The sequence below is a fragment of the Hyperolius riggenbachi genome, chromosome 8 (genome assembly GCF_040937935.1).
Source record: "Hyperolius riggenbachi isolate aHypRig1 chromosome 8, aHypRig1.pri, whole genome shotgun sequence".
Classification (NCBI taxonomy): domain Eukaryota; kingdom Metazoa; phylum Chordata; class Amphibia; order Anura; family Hyperoliidae; genus Hyperolius; species Hyperolius riggenbachi.
Genome location: NC_090653.1, coordinates 29,082,116 through 29,098,789, shown reverse-complemented (window position 1 = coordinate 29,098,789; position 16,674 = coordinate 29,082,116). Strand labels below are relative to the sequence as shown.

At 40.8% G+C, this 16,674-nt stretch overlaps 1 protein-coding gene across 1 annotated transcript; it reads left to right on the top strand.

Annotated features, from left to right (window-relative positions):
* The first annotated feature begins 5,734 nt into the window (after positions 1-5,734).
* LOC137527238 (olfactory receptor 6C3-like) lies at positions 5,735-6,646 on the top strand. Its single transcript, XM_068247744.1, has one exon. The coding sequence runs from the start codon at positions 5,735-5,737 to the stop codon at positions 6,644-6,646; it is 912 nt and encodes a 303-aa protein (XP_068103845.1).
* The last annotated feature ends 10,028 nt before the right edge of the window (positions 6,647-16,674 follow it).

Genomic DNA, 16,674 nt, shown 5'->3' with positions numbered 1-16,674 from the left:
CTCAGACTGGCTGCCTGCTTGAGGCGATTCACTCCAGGCTGCATCCACTTTACAAACTGCTGAGAGGGGCAGACCACTGTCTACAATTAGCATTATTAGTATCTTTATCAGTAAAGAGAAGCAAAGATAATAAACACACATTGCTAGAATCTTTAACCCCTTACCACCATATCAACAAGATTCTTTCAGCAAGGTGATAATTAAACTATAAACTGAGGAGTTGATAGCATCTCCCCTTTGCAGAGACATGGTCTAGCCCTCTGGGAGCTCAGTATTAGATACATTTTGTATCCAACACTGACGCCAAAACTGACGGAGGATTTTACAGCTGAGAGGAACAGCTGTGTGAGGAATCAAATAGCTCCTAGTACTTGCCCTAATGTGTGCTACAACATACTGCATTTAAAAATAAATGCATACATCGATAGTATTCCTTTAAGTAACCTCCTCTGTAGTTAAGTTACCTCCTCTGTAGTTAAGCTATCTCCTCTGTAGTTATATTCGCACGCAGTTAACTAACAGCCTGTCTTTAACTTTAGAATTCTGGAGTTATTTTAAGGATTGAAGAGTTAACTTTAGAGATCTCACCTTAACTTAAAGACAGAAGAGTTAACTTTAGGTTAGCCTGAGGTAAAATGTTTCCTGATTACGACATGCCTCATCACCATGCTGATAACTCTAGAAACGTTATTAAAGACAGAAGATAAGCTTAGTGAGTTGAGGCCATTTGTCTCTGCAAAGCACTCACTTTTTATTCAGCACATATCCTCAGTACAGCTAGCGTTGTGCTTTTTACTTTACTGAGGATTTGTCCTGAATAAAAACTGAGTGCTTTGCAGAGACATTGTTGTGGACCGTCCTAGTTTTTCTATTCGTTTTCGTTGGGCCTGGCTGCCTGGGGTCCAGCACTGTCTCGCAGTGTGCAGTGTAGCAGTAATCTCCCTTTTTTCTATAATAACTGGGGTGGGGTCCCTTACACAAAGAATAGGTGAGTACATAGACTTTTCTTCAACCTCAAGTGAAAAAGATACCCAATTTCCTCAAGGATACTAAACATTGGATACAATACAGATACAAGAAGGGGATTTACTAGTTACAGGTGTTGTCACATCATTGTATACAGTTATTCCCCATAAAAAGAGTCTGCAGATTGTTGATGATAATTTAAAGAAAGGGGGAGAAATAAAAAGAGGCGTGGCTGACGTTTGGTTGGACGGCATCCTGTGATTTGATACGCTGTGTTTCATTGAGGTCCTTGTCAGAAGGGCCTGTATGTGAGTTATCCTTTGACTTTGTATGTTTTAACCTTTGCTGCAATAAACCAGCTGATGATAGATACGCTTAGATGTATCTTTTTTTTATCATTTTTAACTGTGCACTGAATTATACTGCTGGACACGCTACCTGAAAACTGTGTATATCTATAAACAAGAGGGAGGCCGGCAGGGAAGTAACCAGCCGCTGGTCCTGTGATGCTTCAATTAGACCCTGTAATTAAGGTTCAGGGATGAGCAGAATCTACGTCAAAGCGTAACTACGCGTCGTAGTTCGCAACTATGCATCGTAGTTTGAATGCGTAGTTTAAAAAATACGTTTACGAATTTTCACGTAGCGAAGTACCGCTATGCGTAGTTATGGCTCCTACGCACAGTTTGCAGTGTATTGCGAAGTCAACTACGAATGCGATAAATGCATCTATTTTGACACGTACGGATTAAATTGTCGCTTGCGCATGCCCAGAAGTGTAATTGCCCATTCTATGCGTATAAAATTCCGCATTGGGAAGGGGAATATACGCATGTAAGAGTTCCACTCATGCGCATTTGTCCGATTAATGTGGACATTTTCCCGCATAAGGGCATATTCGTCCGCATACAACTATGATACGCACTACACGTCATTTTCACATTTTTATGCGTAGTTATGATTTTCCCCCGTAGTTCAAATCTGATTTCATAGTTGTAGTTTAGCTACACATAATTGCAGGAAAACTACGCGTATGTCTAGTGTAGTGTAGAATGCTCACTACGATCATCCCTATTATGGTTTAACGTCTTTTGGCAAGCGTATCTCTGATTATATTAGTGCATGGTGATGGTAATCTGATTTAGAGCCGAAGATTTTTATTGATACCATGCACAAAATTGTGGTAATGTTGCCACGCAAGACATCCCATAGCAATTTTGCCCTTACTATCGGCACTGTGTAACTCAAGTTATGCAATTAGCCTGACCCGCGGTACTCGACTAGCACAACCGTTGCTATGATAACATGCGTTACTAATTAAAGTTTCCATTAGTAGTGCGCGTTACCGTCCTTAGCAATGGTCATGCTACTCAAGTACTGGAGGTTGCGCTTATAGCATAACTCCCAGCATAACTCACAATACACATTGCCGATAGTAAGGGTAATATTGCCATGCAAAGTCTGGGCATGTCTATGCACAGAAATACTATTTTATACTATTATAATTGCGTGCATTAGGCCCAGTGACTAAAACGATGCAAAACATGTCTGATGTCCAGGGCCGGTTCTCTCATGAAGCAAGGTGAGATTATAGGGGCAGCATGTTTGTACTGTGTTTATACTACAGTGTCAGGAGGGGGAGTGAAGTGAAGAGGTCACCATTGGGGAAAAACAGCTTGTTGTGTTGCGTGAGGAGTCTGACAATGAGTGAGGATGGGGGAGGCAGGAGAGCAGCAGTGTTTTATTTGACTTGCACAGCAGAAGGGAGGAGGTGGCACTGCTGTCCTGAGTGAGGAGGAATGGAGTGGCTGTCATGTGAGGACATGAAATAAAGGTGAGTGAATTGTCGGGTGCTGTGCGATCATGTGCTCTTGTATCACGCATGCATGTCATCTGTATTGATGTGCACGGGTGACACAATACAACTCTCTGTACTGCTGTGCCGCTTGAGTTTTTTAAAGCGCAAAACCATGAAAAATTCAAACACATTACAATACAATTTTCAAAAGCATTTTCTGGAACTTTTCGTTATTTTCACTCATCGCTGGTGGTCAATATTTCAATAAACGTCGCTCATTGACTTCAGCCCAAACACCCATCATTTTAATACCCTGTGTCATCTGAATCCATCGAGTAACATTATGTACAGCATTGCACTGAATTCCTTATGGAATTTTTAGGAATATTATTTTGAAAATTATACTAACAACCACAGGATGACCTTCAGGGAATGGAGCTCACAGAGGACTTATCAGGCCTTCAAAGAGGATATAAACCGTTCATCTACAGCAAGAATCTGTGACTATGGAATGCCACCATCGCACTGTCACAAGCAACATTTAAAGAGGGATTGTCAGCCACAAAATCAAATTCCATTTACCCACTGCTCTGTGTTCATTGTGCAGCCTGGAACCTCACCCTGCACTGCAAGCATTCTAATCTATTTAGAAATGTTTCTGCTCTAATAAATCTTATCTCAGTCGGCCTGGCTCTATTTGGTACATTTCCAACGAGAGGGTAGATTGTAATCACCCCTCCCACATTCCTGCTCCTCACTGATTGGCTGAGTGTAGTTCAGTGTGAACCTGAAACGCGATCTATGCCTGTGTGCTCATGTGTTTAAAAAGCAAGCTTGCTATGACAGTGCAGTTTCCAAGTTGGTAAATTCCGGGAACAGAATTATCTTTATTAACTATATCAAATTCACTGAAATCAGAACGTGGACAGTACAATACATCTGTTATGTAAGTAGAGCAAGGTTATCTACTTATAAATTTGTTTTTTTCCCTGGCATAGCATGGCTCACCCTGCTGCTTTAAAGGACACACAAGGTGAAAATAAACTGATGAAATAAACAATTGTATCTATCCTCCTTCTCCTAAAAATGACTTTTTAAGATATTCCACAGTTTTATTTAAAATTTAAATCTACTTTTTAAGTTTTTGACCCTTTTTTTTATCTCTTTCCTGCTCTCAGAAGCCATTTACTGCCAGGAAAGTGTTTTATGTCTGCAATTCCTTATCACTAAGGGTTACGCTTTAGTCCGGCCCAGTCCCGACCCAGACACAAACTGTCACTTGCCTGCCTGATTTTTAACTCTTTCAGGCAGAGAAAGAAAAAAGGAACACATCATGGTTATTTGTGTGCTGGGCACTGTTCATACGCATGTCTATCTCATCATGTCACATGTCACCTCAGATGTCCTTTAAGAAGTATTCAGCAAAGGTGTGTTAAAATGGATGTTACAGTATAGGAACAACGGTATAAGAAGCATGAATTTAGCCTGCTCAAGGAGCATTACTTTATTCCATTGCCCCTCTGCAAAAGCTTACAAGTCATCATAAATCCATTTACATTTGAATTCATCTGCACATTGAAATACTGAGCATCTTGAAGCCATGTAGTCTGCAGATAATATTTGGAGAGTACTGTAGTTGCAATGCAGTGTGGCAGTCTGTTACAACAGAAACACAGGTTTGCTAACTTCCAGTATATATTATTAAAGTATTTTTACTCTCTGTGTTGCCAGTATCTGGCATTAGGACTTTGTGCGGAAGATGTTTTCAGATAAGCATATTGAAAATAATGCATTTTTATAACATACTGAAATTGCTATAATTATTTACCATGTCACTGACTTGTACCCTGCGTCCTGAGATCTAACACAGTTCCCGATGATTTATTTATTTTTATTGTGTACTATTATCATTTAGTATTTGTGCTGTACAAATTATTACATCTTGTCACTAAACTGTCCCTCAGAGGGGCTCACGATCTAATCCCCCCCCCATAGTCTAATGTCCCTCATAGTGTAGGCAAATTTCAAGGGGAAGAGGATTAACTTCTCTGCGTGTTTTTGAGATATGGGAGGAAACCGGAGTACCCAGAGGAAACCCACAGAGACACAAGGAGAACATAAAAACTCCGTCCAGACAGTATTTTGGCTAGATAGTGCACTGGCTGGGATTTTAAAAAAAGGGACCCAGTGTTGCATACAAACGCCATGTAGATATTGTCCTGGGTGGGATTTGAACCAGAGGACCCGGCCCTGCAAGTGAGAGTGGTATCCACAACGCACCAAAGGCTGGGTGAATAAAGATCTGCATTTATTGTCACATTAGTGGATACAAAGGATAAAAAAGCTCACGCATATCGGGGCTCATGGCCCCTTAATCATAGCTTGTGCTTAAGCTATGATTAAGGGGCCATTAACCCCTGGTACGTGTGAGCAGAGCAGGGACAAGGTCCTCCAGCACCCAAGGCTGAGACACCAAAGTGCGCCCCTCCATCCCTCCCACCCCAGCCGTCACACACTGATTGCTATTAGAGAGCCACAGGGCCCACAACCTTCCCAACACCTTAATATCTAGTTATCTGGCTTGCAGTCACTGCTATGTATCCCCTTTTCTTATTTCTTTCTGCTTCATACACAATTAGGAATGACAGCTGAATGAATTGTACGCCCCCTCCTACACTGCGCCCTGAGGCTGGAGCCTTTCCAGCCTATGCCTCGGCCCGGCCCTGCGTGTGAGCTTTTTTATCCTTTGTATCCACTGATGTGACAATAAATGCAGATCTTTATTCACCCAGCCTCTGGTGCAGCGGAACCTTTTTCATCTTGATGTCTATATGTGCCTTGTGGATTCCTGGCTCCCTCTGGCTTGTGTGTGTGGTTGTAGTGGGTCCATTTCTGTTCCAAGGCATGTAACCTTGTTTTTTTTTCAGCATACATTTAATCATAAATGAGGATACAATGAAAAACAAGACGATGGTGACCTACTTCCTTCTTAAAGGGGTTTCAGATGTTCCAGAGTACCAGTTTCTGATCTCTCTCCTGGTTCTTCTCATTTATCTCATCACTCTTGGTGGTAACACGACCATTCTACTACTGGTTTCCCTGGACTCTCTTCTCCACACTCCCATGTACTTCTTCCTGTGTAACCTGTCTGTTTTAAACATTGTTACTCCCACTGTTGCACTGCACAAGATCCTTGTTATTTTTGTAACAGGAAATAATGTAGTTTCTTTAACAGAATGCACAACACAGGTACTTTTCTTTGCATGGTTTTGTGGTAATGAGATGATATTGCTTACAGCCATGGGCTACGACCGTTATGTTGCCATCTGCAAGCCATTGCATTATTCGTCTCTCATGAACAGTAAAGTCTGTGCTGGCTTGGCCACATTCACCTGGGTAATTGGTCTTTTAGAAATCCTTCCTTTAATGGTCATCATATGGCAATTCTCTTGCTACTCCTCCAACATAATTAACCACTTCTTGTGTGACATTCGGATTTTAAAAAATATTACTTCTAGTGATAGTTCACTTTTTGAACTGGAGATCTTCACAGTGGGGGCACTTTCAGTTTTCATTCCCTTTCTCCTCACCTTTATCTCCTATGTCCACATCATTGCCACCATAATGGGAATTAGGTCTAGTACAGGGCGGTCTAAAGTTTTCTACACATGTTCTTCTCACCTCACTGTTGTCAGTCTACTCTACACAAGTCTTGTATGCCAATATCTCACACCAAGTGGGACCTTCAAGTCCACTAAGCTTTTGTCTCTGCTCAACTCAGCTATGGTTCCCATGCTAAACCCCTTCATCTACAGCCTAAAAAATAATGATGTGAAGACAGCTTTACAGCGAAAGATGACATATTTAAAGAGCATGTCCTGAAGGCACATTTTCCTTGTCAATAAAGGGACACCCATCTATAAAATTAATCTGGTACTGGAAACATTGGCTCTGTTAGCATGTTGCTGTCTTTCAATATGAAAAGAAAATATATTTGTATAAATACGTACATATTTATAGCTACTACTGAGACGCATTCTTGTGAAGTCTTACAATTCCTGTTTTAAATCGCAATATTTCACTGCACATAAAAAACTTTTTATTTCCATGTACAGTAGACCCAAAGTACATAATGCAGTAATTATCTCATCTCCGATATGAAGACATACATATATTTTGCTTCACCTATATATATATATATATATATATATATATATATATATATATATATATATATATATATATATATATACCTATATGTATATAAATGCAATTTTTTCCCATTCCAGGTCTGTCTTCCACCAATACGTCATACTGATAGTGATACTATGCCGATGTAACTATACCTAATCAGAGTAACAAACACCAGAGTCATTCGTTTTTATTCAGCTTCATACCTTTTTCACCTAAAAGTGACTCATTTGCTTTTATATATTTGACATTTTATTTTATTTTTATTCATGTATAGATGTAAATAAGTATAATTACTGTTATTATATGGACAAAGTAAAGTTACCACTGTCAATAATACATGTATAATGTAAATAATGATGGAATAGCAGAGCTGATACAATCATTTACATATAGAGAAGTTAAACTATGTGAGAGAGACCTGCCTATTAGACAACGAGGTGGGTAGGAGGGGCCCAGATGATTATAAATAAAAACGGTTAATAGAGGCGCCAAAATAGGATAAGATGGGTTAAAAACCGTTTAAAAAGGAGGGGGTGGGTGGATCCACTACCCTCACTAAAAATGACCAGGCTAAATCAAGCCGTAAATAATGCAAGAAAATATTTATTAGTCTCCAAATACAGTGCAACGCGTTTCACGGGCACACATCCCGCTTCATCAGGCAATTGAGGTAGGAGAACACCAGTGTAGGTCAATTGAAAGCTAGAGCGCCTCTGTAGGCTACAGAGGCGCTCTAGCTTTCAATTGACCTACACTGGTGTTCTCCTACCTCAATTGCCTGATGAAGCGGGATGTGTGCCCGTGAAACGCGTTGCACTGTATTTGGAGACTAATAAATATTTTCTTGCATTATTTACGGCTTGATTTAGCCTGGTCATTTTTAGTGAGGGTAGTGGATCCACCCACCCCCTCCTTTTTAAACAGTTTTTAACCCATCTTATCCTATTTTGGCGCCTCTATTAACCATTTTTATTCATATCTTGTCCACCCTGGGTGGAGGGGTGTTTCCCCATTTTTTTCTTTCTATAGAGAGCGACTTTTTATACCTGAGTGGGGTCAGGTGATAATTCTCCCCACCTGCTATTACAGTGGTCGCCTGCGTGGTGACCCACACTTGTGAGTATATTCTCATTTATATACCTTTTCCATATTGGTCGTACATACTACACTAGATTTGGCTCTCGTTTTTTTCCTGTTTTTCAACCAGATGATTATAAAACTGTGTTAAAAAAGTTAAAATAGAAAAGGTGGGGTGGCTTACCTCAAAGGTGACAAGATCAGATAATGAGTCACCTCACCTTTTCTACTTTAACTGTCTTTAACACAGTTTTATCATCCCCTGGGCTCCTCTTATCCCTCTTTGTGTCACACACCCTCCTTCAGGAGAGGTAGTCTTTTTGGTTAGGGCCTTCTACCCCTACAACCATCTAGAGCTATTATGTACCAAGACAGCGGCCATGTCTAGTTAGACTGGACACCCGAGTGGTGTCGGGTTTGTGCATCTCCACTAGCCTACAGTGGTTGGTTGCCTGCCCGCAACTTCCCTTTGGGAGTACCCATTCTTCTCTAACATTTGCTTTAATTGTTTGACATACTACACTATTGGGGCTCCCGGTATTTCTGTGATTTTTGTTTTCACTCCAGGGTGCTCTTAGATCACCCTACCTACCCTTACCTGCCTATTAGAGCTGCCAGTCTAAATCAACGTACGTGCTTCATACAACATTTATAATGTACACATGTCTGACATCTGTAATTGCCTACCAGACTTTTGCCACCAAGCACAAAGTCATATTTTTTTGTAATTTTTTGTAATTCAATTTTAATTTGAAGGATTTTTGATTTTTTTTGTCATACAAACAAAACCAAGACCATATAAACAATTAAAAAGAAAATGCTTTCACAGGGCATCACGCTACACAAAGTAATCTTTTTAATAAGGATCACATACTTATTTCCCTCATTGCAATGCACACCAAGCTCTGAATTTGGGACACCAGGTTTTTGAGGGTTATTTTTCTGTTATTGTGTCTCTCACATCTACAATGGTAAGTCCAGTAGTAGTAAGTCCCTTATTTCCTGATTTGTTTCACAGGCTTGGGACAGCCAATATATTTATACTAATCTGGATCTGTAACGAGCCTATACTTTGGTTGACATTAAAGAAGGAGGTGAATGGAAGGCTGAATTCCAATTACATTTCATCCACTTTAAAAACATAGTAACGTCTTTTGATATCTGTACTCTCCCTGCAGTCTACCAGCATTTTGTAAATGACATCTTGCAAGACCTATAACACATTCCTAATGGAATTGCCCTATCTGTTCTGAAGAAAAAGTATAACATTTTGGGGTATACATTAAAACACAATAATATGCAAAAGTATTGTGTAATACATAAGGACCAGTCCTATACATTTACCAAATATGGACTTCACCACAAAAATTGCACGTTTCATTAATGAGAAAAGGTAGGACCAGTCAGGTTAGCGATAGCTTCCTTTTAAAAGCCTAATCTAGTGAAGGATAGCTAATCTCCTCAGTATCTATGTACAGTAGTACAAGAGCATAGCAACAGCATGACGTTTCGGGTGGAGGCCATTTCTCAAATGCATTTGAGAAAGGGCCTCCGTTCCAAACATCATGCTGTTGCTATGCTCTTGTACTACTGTCATTGAAATGCAATAAAAGATTGGATATACATCTGTGGAGGGTCGAGTCCTATTGGGAACCTTTTTTGTTATGTGCACTGAGCCAGAGTATTCCCAAGATAACTGGAGAGATTGGTGAATTAATCAGATTGAAACAATATTCTTTATGACCTTGAGTCAACAAATAATGGAGAACTTTCTTAAACAAATGGCCAAGTTTTCATTGAGGAGCCTTTGAATAATTAGATAGGTAGTGGTTTACTTCTAATGAGGATTGTAATGCGAAGTGACGAGCAAACTGGGGATCTATGAAGCAGGACTCAGGAGTAGTCTCCAGAATCAAGAATGGTTTGGACCATTTTTAGGCCTGAAACATAAGCAAACAGAAAATACAAGTTGATGAAAGGTCTCTCTAAGTAATATTTTCATGAGTAAGTTCCTTGACATTACCCCCAGGTCTAATGAGGCAACTTCCGATAATGTGCCCAAAAATTCTGCATAAAAACACAAGTTGGCCTCTCTGCACTTCTGTTGTTGCTTCAGGGATGAGAGGGCTTGGGAAGTTCATACTTGTGTGGATTCGGGTTTACCTGAAGTGAAAAAGCAGATGGAACTTTAACTAAGGTTGGATGATCCCAAAAGCACCTCCCTTTTCCAGTGCCCTTTCTCATATGCAGCAATCAATCTGACTCCCCAGCTGGATCAGGTATTTTAAATTTTCATGAATTCCTACCCTGGCCAACTCTTCCTTGACAGATTCACAAAGACTTGTCCTACACCAACATTAAAGCAAATGTTGTTGTTGGGAGTGCTAACTCATTCCAAAGAGAGTCAGCACTCCAACAACACACTTAATACAATAATACAATACAATAACATTTCTATAGCGCTTTTCTCCCATAAGACTCAAAGCGCTTAGGCTCTCTCAGATTCAGTAATTGGTAGTAGGATGAAGTATTCACACAACAAAAGTTATATTTCTGCAAATGCCAAACTGAACAGGTGGGTTTTCAGTCTGGATTTAAACACATCCAGGGATGGAGCTGTCCTGATCTGTTGAGGTAAGGAGTTCCAAAACGTAGGGGCAGCATGACAGAAGGCTTTGGGACGAAAAGATTCCAAGTGGACTCTGGGTATGACTAGATTATTAGAACCTGTGGATCTGAGATTGCAGGGATTGCTACGCAGCTGCAACATTTCTTTCATGTATACAGGGCCCAGATTATTCAGTGAGTCAGTAGGCCAATCTTGAATAGAACCCTCCATTTTATAGGTAGCCAGTGAAGGAAGTGCAGGACTGGTGTTATGTGGCAGTGACGGAGTTGGTTGGTTAGAAGTCTGGTAGCAGTATTCTGTATCAGCTGTAAGCGGTGCAAGACCTTTTTTGGAAGGCCAGTGTAGAGAGCATTACAGTAGTCCAGTCGGGAAGTGATGAAGGCATGGACTAAGGTTTGCAGATCTTCTGGGGGGATGAGGTGCTTGATTTTTGCAATGTTCTTCAGGTGAAAACAGGATGATTTCACCACAGCGGAGATTTGAGTTCTGAAGTTTAACTCTCCATCAATTAGAACTCCCAGGCTACGCACATGGTCAGAGCTGCGTAGATCCGTGCCTCCTATTCCCAGTGGTGAAGACTGCAAATTAAGTTGTTTTGTTATCATGCTCTACCCTCCAATCAGAAGGACTTCAGTTTTGTCTGCATTTAGTTTCAGCCAGTTGTCATTCATCCATTGCTGTAGTTCACATAAGCAGGCGTTTATAGTTAGAGTTGGGTCTGTCACACCAGGCTTGAAGGAAAGATATAGTTGGGTGTCGTGTCGTCTGCATAGCAGTGGTATGTCAGACCATGTTTTTGGATTAGTTTTCCATGTAACATGTAAATCGTGAAAAGCAGGGGCGAGAGGGTTGAGCCCTGGGGCTCCCCATACTTAAGTGATACAGGGGTGGACAGTAAGGGCCCCATAGACACTTTGTGGGTTCTGCCACTCAAGAAGGATTGGAACCACTGAAGAACTATGCCATCAATGCTGCAGTATTCCTGTAGCCTGTTTATCAAGATGTCATGGTCAACTGTATCAAAGGCTGCAGAAAGGTCTAGCAGTATGAGGATCGAGCACTCTCCTCTTGCAAACAAATTCCCTTAAGTAGACTCTTCCCATGTTGCAGATAATATAACATTGATTCAGAGTAAGTAGATCTGGAAGCAGGAAAAAAAAGGGTGCCAGCAGCTACTGGACGAAAAGGGCGCCGCCATAGACTCTAATGCAATTATCGGTAATATGGCAAAAAAAGCAGAAAAAAGGTGCTCAATAAATATCTTTAACAACGTTAGAACATTAACCACTTCGGTCTCTCTGGACGGATATATATTTTTTTCCATTTCTTTCTTAATCTTCCTGTTAAAATGGATTTTGAATAAAATAATTCTTAGCAAAATGTACCACCCAAAGAAAGCCTAAATGGTGTCGGAAAAAACAAGATATACATCATTTCAGTGTGATAAGTAGCGATAAAGTTATTGGGGAATGAATAGGAGGTGAAAGTTGCTCAGATGCATAAGGTGAAACAACACTGTAGGCTGAAGTGGTTAAAGTTTTTTAAATATGTTATCGTTTTAGAAGCTTGCAATGTTCTAGTTTTTGTCATATTATTTTGTTTTTATGTACAGATTTTACGTTATCAAAGATATTATCGATTCTATGTGTAAAAGGGTGTTTAGGCAGGGGGAGTGGTTAGGGGTAGGCACCACCACAGGGAGTGGTTAGGGTTAGGCACATCCCAGCAGGCGGCTAGGGTTAGGCAACACCAGAAGGGTTGGTTAGAGTTAGGCAGCGCCAGGGGGTGGTTAGGGTTAGGCACCACCTGGGGGTGGTTTGGGTTAGGCACCACCAGGTGGGTGGTTAGGGTTAGGCACCACCAGGGGAGCGGTTAGTTTTAGGCACCACCAGAGGAGGGTTCTGTGAGAGTAGGGTTGGGTTAAGCTGTATTGTTGAATTACATTACAATTTTTAACTTTAGTAGACTAAGAGGTAGCCCACCTGTGTGGGCTTCAACATGGTCGGGTAATTGTCTAAGTAAGTGTTTCCTGGCTAGTGGCTAGGTAGAAAGTTCCTAAGTACTGTCCAGGTTCCTTTGCCTATTGAAGGTGACTGGTCTATTCAATGAAGACAATGGCAGTTCCCTTGATCTCTGCCCTGAATGCAAATTTAATCTACATACAGACATTATCCAGGTGACACCTTACAAAAGCCAGACTGGCTGACATACCTACACCTCTGACAAAATATATAGCAGATAGAAAAATGAAAGAAATATGTTCCTGTTATCCTTACATCATCAGCCTCATAACTAGCTGCTATATTCCTGACACCGACCATCAGAGGTAAGAGAAACAGATTAGAAGAGAAGACACCAGTTAAAATATAAACACAAGAAAAGACCTAAAAAAAATACTACAGTATGACCTCAGAAACACAATGATTGAAACCATGTAAAATAAAGCTGATATCTGAAGACAATAAAATAAAGTGGTATCGTTTCAAACTCATTTCGAGAACTCAGAGATGAAAAGCTAATGAATTTTGTAAAAAAACAAAAGAAATCAAAACACTTTATAATTACAAGTAAATACTCTAAAAACTCTAAATACTAAGTTTTATAATCTTCAGTCAAAGTAGTGGTCAATACTTAATAAAAGTCCATTGACTGCTGCCAATTGCCCATCATTTAATACACGGTGTCATCTAAATCTGTTGCACTAAATTCCTTATGGATAATGACTGTTGAGATTTCAGGAATATTATTTTATAAATAATAACTTATAACCACAGGCTGATCTTCAGGGAAGGCAGTTCACAGAGGAATTGTTATCTGGTCTTCCAAGTGAATATAAACCATTAATCTACAGCAAGGATCTGTGATTACGGAAGGCGTGTTACATCCGATGTTACAGTGTTATTATTACAGCTGAAACTAGAAGCATGAATTTGACCTGATAATGGAATAGAGATGTCGCGTACATAGAATTTTCCGTTTGTGAACAGCGAACACAAACTTCCGCAAAATGTTCGCAAACAGGTGAATCTGGCGAACCGCCATAGACTTCAATCGGCAGGTGAATTTTAAAACCTACAAAGACTGTTTCTGGCCACAAAAGTGATGGAAAAGTCGTTTCAAGAGATCTAACACCTGGACCATGGCATGCCGGAGGGGGATCCATGCCAAAGGTCTCACCAAAAATTATGGAGTTGACGCAAAGTCAGGTTTTAATCCCTAAAGGGCAGGAATCACATTATGCAGAGCTCTGGGTGTCAGTGGGCTGTGGAGTGTCTCACACAGAGAGATACTGTACAATAGTACTATCAGAATACAGTGACATAATAATGCATTGGAGTGGTTCTTAATGAGCCAACGGCAGTAATGTGCACCCAGCTCTGGGTGTCAGTGGGCTGTGGAGTGTCTCACACAGAGAGATACTGTACAATAGTACTATCAGAATACAGTGACATAATAATGCATTGGAGTGGTTCTTAATGAGCCAACGGCAGTAATGTGCACCCAGCTCTGGGTGTCAGTGGGCTGTGGAGTGTCTCACACAGAGAGATACTGTACAATAGTACTATCAGAATACAGTGACATAATAATGCATTGGAGTGGTTCTTAATGAGCCAACGGCAGTAATGTGCACCCAGCTCTGGGTGTCAGTGGGCTGTGGAGTGTCTCACACAGAGAGATACTGTACAATAGTACTATCAGAATACAGTGACATAATAATGCATTGGAGTGGTTCTTAATGAGGCAACGGCAGTAATGTGCACACAGCTCTGGGTGTCAGTGGGCTGTGTCACACACACACACAAAAAAAAACCCACAGGAGACCGATGTGCTAGCCCTCAAATGGGCAGTTTGGGATGCTTTCACAGCAAGTAAGGAACAAAGACACAGGTCTAGCTAATACTTTCCCTACCTGTCTGCAGCAAGTCTGTCCCAACTCTCACTAACACTAAGGATGGTCGTAATGCCAATTTCCGATTCCGTGGTAAATCTGCATTCCGTCATGTACCAATTACCGAATCCGCTTTCCGCTACCAATTTCCGCATTCCAATGCGAAATTTCCGACGGAAATCGCGGAAATTCCGCACAACTTTAAGATTGATTTTCTCAAAAACTATAAGGTCTTTTTGAAAACTTATTTTTGCATCTTGTTCAGAAGATTCTGTTTAATAAACTCTGAAAATTGGTGTTTCTAGGACTTAAGGGGGCTTTGCTATTAACCGCTAAAGTCGGCGGATTTTTACTGTAATGTAAAATGCAGAAAATCTGCATCTGCCCATTTTCTGCATTTTACATTACAGTAAAAATCTGCCGTCGGGTGGAATTTCCGCGATTTCCGGCAGAAAATTCGCCTACGGCACTTGCATTACCGATTTCCGCATTCCGATGTGGAAATGCAATTTCCGATCGGAATTTCGGAAATTGCATTTCCGCGGAATCCGAATGAGCATCCCTAACTAACACTCAGCAGCCAACAGAGAATTAATACAATAAGGCCACTGCAACTGCTTTTTGAAGGGGGTGGGGGGTCCAGGAAGGGGAGCTAGCTGATTGGCTGCCATGTGTCTGCTGACAGTGAGCTAATGGGTCAAAGTATAGCTCAATGATAATGTATAGGGGGCAAATCGAACACGCAAAATGTTCGCTGTTTGCCGCAAATGCAAACAGCCGATGTTCGCAGAATACTGCTCGCCGGTGAACTGTTCGGGCCATCTCTATAATGGAACACTACTGTATTCCATTGTTCCTCTAGAAAAGCTTATAAGTCACAATACATTCATTTACTTTAGAATTTGTTGCTGTTTTTTAAGGGAAAAAAAGTACTGGCTATCTTTTCAAAGCTATGCAGTCGTCAGACAATATTTGGAGAGTTGTTGCAGTGGGATGTGGTAGTCTGTTTCAACAGCAACTCAGGTTTTCTAACTTACAGGATATATTGTTTAAAATAATTTGACAATCTGTATGTTCCCACTATCTGGAATAAGGTGCTCAGATAAGCACATAGAGGCCTGGTGCGCACCAAAACCCGCTAGCAGATCCGCAAAATGCTAGCAGATTTTGAAACGCTTTTTGTTATTTGTCTGTAGCGTTTCAGCTAGCATTTTGCGGTTTTGTGTAGCGTTTTTGGTGTAGTAGATTTCATGTATTGTTACAGTAAAGCTGTTACTGGACAGCTTCTGTAACAAAAACGCCTGGAAAACCGCTCTGAACTGCCGTTTTTCAGAGCGGTTTGTGTTTTTCCTTTACTTAACATTGAGGCAGGAACACATCCACAATCCAAAAAATGTCTCACTCCGGGAGTATGCGTTTCTGCAAAACGCCTCCCGCTCTGGTGTGACCCACCCCATTGAGATACATTGACCTAGCGTATCCGCAGCCGCAAGCGGCTACAGAAACACTGAAAAAGCCGCTCGGTGTGCACCAGCCCTTAAAACATGTTTTTCATATCATACTTAAATTTCTTAATTAGTTTGCCATGCAACTTACCTACACCTGGTGTCCTCCGTACCTAAGATCTAATGCAGTTTCTTATAATAAGTTATAGAGCAACCCACCACGTTTTCCTTACTCAGCTTAACCAGTTCGGCCTATCTGGACGAGCTTCCTCGTCCAGATAGGCACTGCTGCTGCCACCGGCTGGTGCGCACGATCGACTGCCCGCCGCTAGCCCCCCGATCAGTGAATGGGAATATAATTCCCATTCACCGATCTAACTTCCCCGCAGAAATACAGATGCCTTCTCTCCAGAGAGCACGGTATTTCTGCCCCCAGGAAACTTCTCCCCAGCATTTTAGTTCCTGGATGCAAGATCGTTCACATCCAGGACTTTTTTTCACTGTGGCCATCTAGTGGCCAAATAGTAAACTGCACCCACATACATTTTTAATAAAAAAAAATATTATTTTACATTTAAAATTAGCAGTTTCCCTGCCACACCAAAAATTACCCACATACACTTTTTTTTATTAAAAATAAAAATAAAAAATACAATTAAAAAAAACAAAAACAACA

What these genes read in the sequence shown, in the direction of transcription:
- LOC137527238 (XM_068247744.1), top strand. Translation starts at nt 5,735, where the DNA reads ATGGTGACCTACTTCCTTCTTAAAGGGGTTTCAGATGTTCCAGAGTAC.